This window comes from Miscanthus floridulus, chromosome 14, assembly GCF_019320115.1.
Source record: "Miscanthus floridulus cultivar M001 chromosome 14, ASM1932011v1, whole genome shotgun sequence".
NCBI lineage: Eukaryota > Viridiplantae > Streptophyta > Magnoliopsida > Poales > Poaceae > Miscanthus > Miscanthus floridulus.
Window position 1 is genome coordinate 77,348,807 of NC_089593.1, and position 12,175 is coordinate 77,360,981.

Below are 12,175 nucleotides of genomic sequence, written 5' to 3' on the forward strand. Positions count from 1 at the left end.
GGGTGCGGGCTCTGAGCCCCGGCCGCCGCTACCGTGGCCACCCGTTGCGGGCGAGCGCGAGCCGGGGGCGCCGCCGCCCTAGCTGCAACCACCGCGATCGCCAGCTACTAAACGTGCGTGCGATCGTGGGCGGGCGACCCGTCGCCGCCGCAAGGTGCGGGCGCGGGTTCTCGGTCGCTGCTACCATGGGAAGCCGGCGTCGCACCGCCGTGTCAGCGTTGTGCCGGTCGATCTCCTCCTTGGAGGGGCGCACCTCGTCCGTGAATTCGCGCGCGGCCGCCAGCGCCGAGGTGAGCCATAGCAGCGAGGAGAAGTTCATCACGGGGGAGGAGGTGAAGGTGTTGTGGACGGTGGAGCGGGAGATGGAGGTCGCCGGCGGGGGTGGCCGCCGCATCGACGTGCTGGGACTGCAGGTGCTCGCGCGCGCCCGCGGTGGTGGTGGCGTTGGCTGCTCGCACACGCGCCCCGTCTGACGGAGGAGACGCGGACTTGACGTCCGTATGTCTTTCCGTAGGCATATGTGCCTGACAGTGGGCCTTGTACGTGGCAGCCGTAGAAAAATGGTATGGATGCGGGAGATATGAAATTGTAATGGCAGATCTCCGAATAGGTGAATTATAATGGCGTTTCTCAAAACTCGAAAAATTGTAATGGCCTAGATCAAAATAACATTTTTTTTATTTTTAACATTTTTTTATAAACTAATTTTAAATCTAATACTGATAGTGACGCGCCACAGAGAATGGCGCGCCAGTGCTCCGCCGGCCACAGGACCATTATTGCTAGTCCTGCCGAACACGGCACCGCGTTGCGGACGTGACTGGTGTGGCAGCCTAGCCTAGCCTGTGGCCGCAGTCAAATCCCGCGCATTTAAATTGACAAGGGTGACAGCATGCGTGTAGAGGACAGCTTCCTCCGAATAATCATTTTCAGTACTTGTTGAAGAAGAAACCATTGGGGCCTTGTTTAGATGTCATTCAAATTTCAAGTTTTTTCACTCTCTCTCTATTATATCAATTTTTAGCCATTTGCATGGAGTATTAAATGTAGGTAAAAAAAATAACTAATTACACAGTTTAGTTGGAAATCACGAGATGAATCTTTTGAGCCTAGTTGGTCCACGATTGGACAATATTTGCCAAATAAAACGAAAGTGGTACTATTTATCGGGATCACTTTTTTGCAAAGTGAACGAGGCCCGGGTCATCTATCCATCCAACGATCTTAGCAAAATTTTATTTTTTTAAAAAAATAGTTTTATTTAGGAAGTGACCCAAGTCATTGTGAAGTCATGCATGTGTAGCCTGTTCGGCTGGGCTGGCTTGCTCGTAAATGATCGTAAATTTTTAGCTGAAATAGTATTTTTCTCTCACATCAAACTAGTCAGCAGTATTTCTTTACGCACTAGCAACGATCTAGCCCAGCTAAACGAACAGACCGGTGATCGATCACCTATTTTATTATTATTAGATTGGATAACTTTACTTGTTGCTTTGAATGTCACGTATGAAAGGAACAAGTCATGCCGCGACCTCGTCGGCCATGATGATAAAGCAGCTGTAGCAACTCATGTCGACACAGACGCAGCAGCAGCAAGAACAACAGATGTGGTAGTACCATATCTCGCAATACTAACCGAGGTCGGACGCTAAGCCTTCCCCGATGTCGACGTCGGTGGCGGCAGCGTGGCACGGCATTTCAAAATTTTGTGAAGATTTTGTTTTTTTTTTTTGAAATTTGTGAAGAATTTGACATATATTTCTTTAATGTCTGGAATCCATAGAAATAATTTGTATTTTTTTAAAAAAATTAACATATATTTGTGTTATTCCTAACTTATATCACTCTGTCCAATAAATTACACTGAAGAAATCATTGTAAATATAGTAATAAGACTGTGTAAATATAGCTAGAAGACGGTGTAAGTGTATGAGAAAAATTTAATTGACAGGAGAGACCAAAACAACTGAATGTCACCTAGACATATCCAAATAAAAGCAGATGGAGTACTCTACAATATCCATTCCATCTTTCTTTTTTTAGCTTTGAAGATGACAACAATTTTGATAATCAATGAAACATATACTGACGTTGAAGGTCGCTTTATTCGCAATTAATGTAAACGCATATCTTTTTCTTGGAAAGACAACAATTAATGTAAATGCGCATCTCTTTTTCATAAGCTTCATCGGCAAGGCAAGCCAGGAAGAACATCTGTATTTAGTTACTTATTAAACTTTGACAAGTTTCTAGAAAGTTTTGTCAAGATTTATGGCATCAAATTAGTATTATTAGATATACCATAGAATATATTTTCATAATATGCTCATTTTATGTCATAGATGTTGTTATTATTTCTTATAAAAAGTTAACCAAATTTAAAATAGTTTGACTTGCACGGATTTTAGAAATTAATTTATTTAGAATCGGAGGGAGCAGCAATTTTATCTTAGCATCTTGTTTCCAATATACTCTTTTTATAAATGTGATGTCAATATACTACTAACATTAATTTGGTCTGTCGCGTATGTAGAAAAGGGCAAGCAGGCACCTTTTGGTTATCTGAATATATATCCTCCTTGCCTCACCTTATTGGAACAACGACAAGACAGGCGATTGGATCTCGATATTATTAATTACTAATCTTTATATATACCTTGCGTTGCCTCAGCAATAAACTGCATTATATATATTCCATGACTAGTACTACCTCCTCCATCCCAGAAAAAACACAATGTTATAACAGTTTTCACTCAATCCTCCTTCTTAAGTTGATCAAATTAATTTGCATAAAAAATATACCAATATTTAACATACTCTAGCTAGTATGCGCCATTAGTACCTATCATAGAATGTATTTTCATGGTATATCTATTTGAAGTCATAAACAATGTTGGTATTTTTTTAAAAAAAAATTATTCGACAAGGTTAAGATAGTTTGATTTGAACCTGCCCTAGAATTAGGTTCTTGTGGAACGCAGGGAGAGTATTTGGTAAGACACTCTTATATATACACACAAAATAAAGAACAAATAAAGGTCACTGAAGAAATAAAACAAGGCCTTAGTTGCAATCTGTGAGCCGTCGAAATCAGGGACGAATATGTCCCTATTTTTTGCTTAAGTAACAGGAAAAGACCAATGTACCGTTTAGATGGCAATTTTTTTTGGCGAAATGATACTGTAGCACTTTCGTTGTTATTTGACAATTAGTGTCCAATCATAGTCTAATTAGGCTTAAAAGATTCGTCTCGTGAATTTCGTCAAAACTGTGTAATTAGTTTTTTTATTTATATTTAATGCTTCATGCATACGTCCAAAGATTCGATGTGACGGGAAATCTTGAAAATTTTGGCATTTTGAAAGTAAAGACGCTGTGGTGCATGTGAATGTGATGGATTAGCGCTAGCTGCATGCATCTGATGCTGCCTGCTTGTGCCTCCCAGGTTCATAGGACATGTTTAGTTCCCTCTCAAAATGCCAAATTTTTTAAGATTCTCCGTCACATCGAATCTTTGGACGCATGCATGAAGTATTAAATATAAATAAAAAATAAAACTAATTACACAGTTTCGACGAAATCCACGAGACGAATCTTTTAAGCCTAATTAGACTATGATTGGACACTAATTGTCAAATAACAACGAAAACTACTACAGTATCATTTTGCCAAAAATTTCAGATCTAAACCGGCCCATAGTAGGCTCATAGCCGTAACCTAGCTGCGCGCGCATGCAGGGATTTAAATGCACGGGATTTGACCGCATGTGGCCACAGGCTAGGCTGCCACACCTGTCACGTCCGTAGTGCGGTGCGACAGGACTAGCAATAATGGTCATGTGGCCAGCGGAAGCACTGCCGCGCCATTCTCTACGCCGCATCACTGACGCACCATTCTCTACGGCGCGGCAGAGCCTGCCACGTCACCGGTCAGCGTCTCGATCGTCGTCACGTCATCCATCTCGCCGCACCACCATGCATGACACGGCCAGGGAAATAGGCGAGACCAAAAATGTTAGTTTTAGAAGAAAAAAACAGTATTAGATTTAAAATTAGTTTACAAAAAGTGTTAAAAAAAGAGGGGGCAACAGCACAAGAAAGATGGCAATGAACCCCAATCTCGATTACCGTGGGGATTGGAGAACTCAGGCCTCGATTTTTTTTTAACTCTGCTCCTTAATTTTCTAGTAAAGTCATTCTAGGATTTGTTTAGGACTATACGTAGAGCAGTTCAAAAAAATAAAAGAGTAGAGTTTGTGGAGTTGCACTTATTTAGTTGAAAAACGTGGAGCAGAATAAAACCCGGGGAATAGAACAGTCTCAAACAAGCCCTTAATTTTAGCCGGATAAGAATTGATTTAGAGTGATTTTTAGTGAGGATTAAATAGGAAGCAAGGAGAAGCAAGTTTTTTTAGTGGCGGAGAAGAATAGAGAGTAGGTACGAATTTTCCTAGAGTGATTTTAGTAGGGATTAAATAGAAAGCAACGAGCAGCAGTGTCAGTGCGAAAAATGATCAACAAGTAAATATTTATAATTTTACCGTGCGTTGTGATCGGATGTGGTCTAGCACTCAATAACACAGGATTTATACTGGTTCAGGCAACGTACCCTACGTCTAGTTTCAGTCGGTCGGTGACTTTATTGCTGAGCCCAGGTGCTCGAAGTTTGCTGTGGGGTTACAAATAAGTAGGAATAAGAAGGAGGGTGTTAAAGACCCGGTCAGACTCTGAACCGAGGGGCCGAGAGTGACGGAGGTTCTAACGTGCGCTAAGTATTGGAGCGTATGCCCTGTGTAGCTTTAGAGTTATAGAGCTATTGAGCTATTCAAGTTCTCGGATCCTTGAGTGCTTGAATCGTCTAACTTCTCTTTTTGAGGAGAGCCAGAGTCAGAATAGCCAGATCCTTTTTAGGAGAGAGCTCATTCCCTTTTTTAGTCGAAGGGGATTGGCTCTTACAAGTCAGAGAAAGAGAGAGAATGTATACGTGTGCTACCTAGTTTTGTTGCACACGATGTCGGGTACGAGACGGTCGTCGGTGTCCACAATAGCATTTTATGTCCAGATGCATGTGGCAGGATCTACCGTGTTCATCTAGTATGGCAAATGTCGGCACCTACAATACTGTTTGGGCTCTGAAACACCTAGAAGGTTGTATAGTGCCTATCTGGCATGGCCTGGTGGCACCGTCCTGTAGGTGCGCAGGGTATGGCAGGGTACGGTCCTCGGTATTGCGGTTTGACTTGAGCGCCTTACCTTATCTGCTCCGTCTAATCCCCGTGCCCTCACCGAGTGGGCGTCCCCGGTCGATCGTTCCCAGTGGGCTCTGACCATGTCGGTCGGGGAAGAGCTACGAGCAGAGGTCCCGCGTATCCCCGGTCGAAAAAGGAGGTTGGAGTCGGATTATGTTCCCACCTTGGCCAGGCCTTTCGGTCGAGGACCAGATCATTCTCTCGGTCTGTCATTAGGTATCTGGGCCGGCCCGAGAGGCGCGCGTTGTCGCTACGCCGTCCGCTAGGCCAAGTTTTTGTTGGGAAGCGAACCCATTGGGGATCCAGGGTTTATGAACCTGATAAGCAGGGTTTTTTAACTCCGAGTGTAGATGAAGAATGATTCTTGTTTGCTCTCCACCAGAATATATGCGCAATTTTACCCTTGAGGAGGAGTGATTCTTAGGGAGAATCAACTCCAACGAGGTCTGTCAAATGCCCCTTTAGGGTATGTTTGATAGAACTCTACTCTCTTATTCTTAGCTATAGCTTATTGATTTTTTAGTGGAGGTATGGTATGGAGAGAATTTGATTTTGGAGTGATTTTGGTAAAATTGATGAACATGGAGCAATGAGTAGCATGTTTTTACCTCCCAGATACCAGTGTAAATAGAGAAATGATTCTTGTCTGCTTTCCATCATAATCTATATGTAGTTTTGTTGTTTGGTTGATAAGGAGTGTTTCTAAGGGAGAATCAGCTCCTAAGATCTCTACCAAATAGTTGAAAGCCTCAAGTTTTAATTTTGGTAACTAAGGGCACGTTTGCGACCCTGGCCCAGAGGCCCGGCTGCGCTCGTGGGCTGCAAGTTGCCATGTTTGTCGTCGATGGCCCGCAAGGGAGCCTGGCTTTGTAGAGCAACACTCGACCTCTCCGCCTGGCTCTCTGGAAACGACCAAAACCCTCGTTTCTTCCGAGCCGCGCTAGTCTGCGACGCACGCGGGCGATTTTAGGCGGCGGTGGGGTGGCTCACGCGGGCTCTAGCGGGAAGGGGAAACGTCTTCGCGCGCGTCCCCGCTCTCCGCTCCCGCTCTGGCCACCGCGCGCGAAGCGAAATGGCGGCGATTTCGCCGTCCTTTATATACGGGTTCCCACTCTCCACTCTCTCCTTCTTCCACTCGGTGCTTGCTCTTCCACCTCCCTCGTGAGAGACCAGCGGTGAGTTGTGGTGCGTGGCGGCGGCGGCGATGACCTCCGACTGGTTGTGGGTTAGGTCACCGGCGCCGAGTTTCTTCACCGCTTCCCCGCTCCGGCTGCTGCTGGGACTCCGTGGTAGCGGTGTTCCTCTTCTTCTCCGTCCGCATCTGCTTCGTCTTTTTCCCGATCTGCATCCTCTACTTCCAGATCTGCCTCCTCTCCGTTGTTTGGACCCCGAGCCAAGGTGAAATCGACCCCTAATCTTCTTTTTTGTGGTGCTTCTCAAACCTATTAGGGTTTCTTGTTCGTTGCTGTTCATGATCTGTTAGGGTTTCATACTTGTTATAACTGCTTCATGCTCCTATTAGGGTTACTTGTACCTTGTTGTTCTTGATCTGTTGGGCTCGTGATCTGTTAGGGTTGTTGATCTGTTTCAGATTTGTATTGTACCTTGCTGTTCATAACTGTTTGATGCAGTTGTTAGTGTTACTTGTACCTTGATGTTCTTGATCTGTTAGGGATGTTGATCTGTTTCTGATTACTATTGCTTTGAGTTTTTTGTTCCATCATTGGTCGATGATGTTGTCCACATAGTACTCGAAGGCATCACATAAAGATGCAGCCGTGCTTTTGTTGGCATGCATTCATTTCACAGTCATGTTGATGCCTAGCAGGGCTCATTAACTGAAATCATGTTACATTTTTACATGCTTGTAGATGGATCTGTCTTTGAGCCGTGACATGCTGTGTAGGAAGGCAGCTGCCTTGACTATTGTTATGGTTACCTTTGTATCCACTAGGCTGAAAAGGAAAACCCCTGAACCTGAAACCCCACTGCCTGATCCTATAGCACTGGCCCTGATTAGGGATGAAAATGAACAGCATAGACAGAGAACACTGAGAATGATATACAATTCCACTGATTCAGAGTGTATTTCTATGATTAGGATGAAGAGAGTTGCTTTTTTTAAGTTAGTGAGAACTTTTAGAGAGAGGAGTCTTGTCACTGATAGGGAGGGGGTGTCAGTAGAAGAGCAGGTTGCCATGTTTTTACATGTTGTAGGGCACAACCAAAGATTTAGGGTTGTCCACCAGTCCTTTAGGAGGTCCATCCAAACTATCCACAAGCACTTCCATCAGGTGTTGTATGCTGTGGGTGAGCTTAGGAATGAAATGATAAAGCCAGCTAGCACTACCACTCACCCAAAGATTCTTGGAAGCCATACATGGAATCCATATTTTAAGGTAATTGTATACCCTGGGTTCATTAGTTACATTAGACCTATTACAATGACTGACCCATGCTTTTTATGATGTCATTGGCTTTATAGATGGCACTCATTTCCTAGCAAGGGTTCCTAGGCGCATGCAACAAGCTTTTAGGGGTAGGAAAAAGGATCCCACCCAAAATATGATGGTAGTTGTGAATTGTGATCTGAAATTCACTTATGTCCTGGCTAGCTGGGAGGGCTCTGCCCATGATGCAACTGTTTTGGCAGATGCTGTAGCCAGGGAAGATGACTTGAGTTTGCCAGAAGGTAATTGCACACCAACACTAATTACATATTCCATGGCCTATTAACACACACTCTCACAGTAGATGTCTTGTGTAGGTAAAATGTTCTTGGTAGATGCTGGGTATGCATGCAAAAATGGTTTCCTACCTCCCTACAGGGGGGTTAGGTACCATTTGTCTGAGTATGGCCCAAGGAACAGGCCCACCAATGCAAGGGAGCTCTACAACCTTAGGCACTCATCACTTAGAGTGACTGTGGAGAGGGCTATAGGTGCACTGAAGGGCAGGTTTAGGATCTTGGACAACAAACCCTTCCACAAGTATAGGACACAAGTGAAGCTTATAGTTGCCTGTGCCATTTTGCATAACTGGATCCTAGGTTTTGGCATTGATGAAGTAGTTCCTGATGAGGAAGGTTTCACTACTTCTGCTGATCCAACCAACCTACCCCCAGCCCATCTGGACCAAGACTCTGTTGACATGGCTGAAATAATAGATGCCATTTGCAATGCTATGTGGGAAGGGAGGGGAACAAACACTAGTTGATGTAATATGTTCTTGATTTTAGTTTCTGTACCCTGCTATGGAACTCATGTGTGTCATGCTGATATAATAATTTGGTGGACAAAGCTGAGACCAATTTTATGCCTCATTCATTCTGTTCTTGAAACATTCTGTTCTTCATGATCTGTTAGTCTGTGGTTAGTTCATACAACTGTTAATATTGTTGTCAGCCTGTTCTTGACTAATTCTGTTGTTGATTTCATTACATGCCAGTCCTAGGATGGATTCAGGTGCATTTGAGGGTGGGTTTGTTGCTGGTACTTCAGTGATGGAGCAGCTCATCAATGGTGGTTCTGCCCCTGTTGTAGCTGGTGCTGGTGCTAGTGCTGCTGCCCCTGTTGTAGCTGGTGCTGGTGCTGGTGCTGCTCCAGGTGCAGCAAACCTTGTTGATGTTGCTGTTCCTGTAGCTGGGAATGGGGCTGTGAGGGCAATGAGGTGGACCAACACCACCTCTGGCTTTATGCTAAGGAGGATGGCTGCCCTTATTAGTGATGGTAGCAGGCCTGAGAAGGTTTTCAAGGACAAAGATGTGAATTCTGTGGCCAAAGCCCTCAAGCAGTTCTGTGGGGAGGTTGTTAACCCAACTCAAGTGTACAACCACTTGAGGAAGTGGAGGCAGAAATGGGCTAGGGTGAGCAAGTTGAAGGACCTTAGTGCTGCTCTTTGGGATGACCAGGCTCATGCTATCATGCTTGAGCAAGAGCACTACCTTGGCCACTGCAAGGTAGCAGTTTGATCTCGTCTTTGCCTTGACTACCTATATTTGCCTTTCTTAACCTACATTTGCCCAACTCTGTAGGACCATCCTAAAGATGCAGAGTTTCTTAACTGCCCTATTAGGTTCTACACTAAGATAGAGGCTATCTTTGCTAATGCCAGGGCCACAGGCAAGTTTGCACTTGGGTCTGGTGAAGCCTTAGGGCAGAACCAGGCTGACAGTGTTGGTGCCAAGGCTGATGGTCCTCCTTTGACCCACACCACAGTTTCTAGTGAACAGGGAGGGGATAATAAGGCCACTGAACTGCTTCCTACCTCCTCAGCTGCTGGCCCAAAGAGGAAGAGAGGGAACTTCTCTGAGGAGGAGATGCTCATGTTGACTAACATGTCAGATGCTGTGAACAATGTGGCCAATGCTCTTAGGGAGACTGGACCTGCCCATGTTGATGCCAATATGTACTTTGCTGTGATGGAGATGCTTGGTTTCAGTGAGGAGGCACTTATTGTTGCCTACACCTTCCTCCTGGACAACAAGGCCCAAGGCAGAGGCTTTGTGAACATGAGTGATGCCCACAGGGCCCTTTGGCTTAGGACCTTCCTGGCCAAAAACTACTATATGTAGTTCCACTACACATGAAGGGCTAGAAGGCTAGGAGGGGGTTGACTGTAGAGATGTATAGTTCCTCCACCCCCCCTCACCCACTCTCTCTTCTTTTGACAACAGGACCTTTTATGCAGTCTGCTTGTTCTTTTGACACTTAACCTTGATGGTGTAGTTTGCCTAGGAGGGTGACTAACAATAGGCAAGGATTTGGGAACATTTGAGCCCTTGGCTGTTGGGCTGAACTTGGTATTGTAAGAAACTTATTTGTAGCCTCTGTTGGCTACTTTTTATTTGATAACTAGTTGCCTTTTTAATGCAAGGATCAGAAGTACAACAACTATGATGATGCTCTTAGAGATTTTAATGCAAGGGTACCTCAAGAACCCTTGCTGTTACCAATTCATGCCCCTCATGGGGATGCATCAGCATCCCATGAACTGGTGATAGGTCAAGGTTCTGAAATCTATCCTCATTCACCTAGGCTGTAAGGCTGTTACAAAAATGCTGTCATCTTGATCTTGTTTATGGTTGTAGTTGGTCTGTCACTCAAGCTGTTCATGTGCCACAGCTGTTGTTTTAATTAGGCCGATGATGACACAATAGGATGACTGCATTAGCTGGCTACATGCTTTCTGTTAACTTGTTGCCCTTCTCGGCTTGCCAAGGCTGATGGTTGTTGTATTTTGGCCAATGATGACACAATGGATCGATGCATTAGTTGGCTACATATCATTTTGCTGTCTCTTATCTGTTTCTGTGAACTTTTTCGTTTGTTGCCTTCAAAACTTGACTGACCCATGCTTATGTTCTTTTTTACTGACTTTGATTATCCCATGTAGCCAGTAATGCCATGAATTGTTAAATTAGCATGTCTGAGGCCAACTATTTCATGCTGAAACTTTGATTTGTTGTTGTAACGGTTATGGAAGAGCAACCTCATTCTCCTTTCATTCATGTCCATTTCTGTTTGTCGTTATGGGCCTGGCCGACCACAGCCAAATGACAAACACTATCTCGGTGTGGTAGCTGGTGGTGGTTAGCCTCTCAGCCCGACTGCCTCTTCGATGACAAACACAGCCTCGCCTGAGCCGGGCTCACTGAGTACATAGGCGCAAACACGAGCTGTTGTACCACTTGGGGCAGGCCTGCCTAGGCCTGGGCCAGTTGGGCTGGCCAGGCCGGCCAGGTACAGGGTCGCAAACACGCCCTAAGTGATAACTAGCGGACTAATGTTTTCTAAGTTATGATCGAACTAGTGTTCACATGATAGTGATGGAGATGAAAATCAAGCCATATAAAACAAGTGCTTACCCATAGAGAAAAGGAGATGAAAACAAGCCCAGAGGCAAAAGTATATGCTAGGGGTTTTCATTTCACAGATGCAATGGAGTGCATGGTCAGGTCAGAATATATAGTCGTACGGTTAAGAGGGGAACTCTAAAGCTAACATGGTTAATTAGTGTCGCTAGATGATGATTAACTTCCATATATTATAGACCTAGCAACGCGGTGAGATGCAAGTGAAAATGTTTTTCAATATCCTCTAAAAATGCTATAACTTAAGGCTTTTTGTTTGGAAAAACAAATTGGAGTTGGCATGCTTACATAGAGGGAGAGAAGAGCTTCTGTGCAATTGATTTGCATTCATTGGAACTCTCCAAAGGAGCATCAGAGTGCTCACGGTGCTTCTCTGGAGAGATGCTCTAGAGAGGTTGTCACTTGGCTGAGCTATTGGATAGGCATCGAAAGCTGTCACCGAAGAAAAGGTGGCCATTGCATTGTAACGTCTGGAGCTCACCCAAATGAAAACACTAGAGCTTTGCTCAGTGAACAAAAATGGTCTCGTCCCTCTCAACCAATCATACAATGGAACCATTTCATCCATAAAATCAAGGATGAAACAATCCCATCCAAACACATCTTTAAACCAAACACATGTTAAATCATGAGTTATTTAAATATTAATTGTTGTTTATATCTTTTCACTCTTTTTGATAATTTCTATTCATCTTTGGTATGGGAGAAATTCAGCATCATAGAATAACAACACTTTTATTTATTTATTATTCAAACTCAAATGAGCCGACTCCATGACAGTTCACCCAAGCGGAGCGTCTATCTTCAGCCTGTTCGGTTGGCTGGTTTATATCGTTGCTGGTTCATGAAAAAGTACGGCTGACTGATTTGTGTGAGAGAAAAATACTATTCCGACTGAGCCAAAGAACGGGCTGCTTATTGTTTGGCTGTAGCTTATCATAAATGATCATAAATTTCTAGCCAGAATAGTATTTTTCTTACACACGACGAACCAGCAACCGTACCAACCAACCACAGGTGAGTATTCTCAGCCGTAACCGCAACTCCTGCGCACC

General features: G+C 44.3%; 1 protein-coding gene across 1 annotated transcript; it reads left to right on the forward strand.

Annotated features, from left to right (window-relative positions):
* The first annotated feature begins 7,768 nt into the window (after nucleotides 1-7,768).
* LOC136503810 (uncharacterized) lies at nucleotides 7,769-9,821 on the forward strand. Its single transcript, XM_066498769.1, has 4 exons — nucleotides 7,769-7,940; nucleotides 8,298-8,433; nucleotides 8,696-9,206; nucleotides 9,282-9,821. The coding sequence occupies exons 1-4, from the start codon at nucleotides 7,769-7,771 to the stop codon at nucleotides 9,819-9,821; spliced, it is 1,359 nt and encodes a 452-aa protein (XP_066354866.1).
* Nucleotides 9,822-12,175: the final 2,354 nt, after the last annotated feature.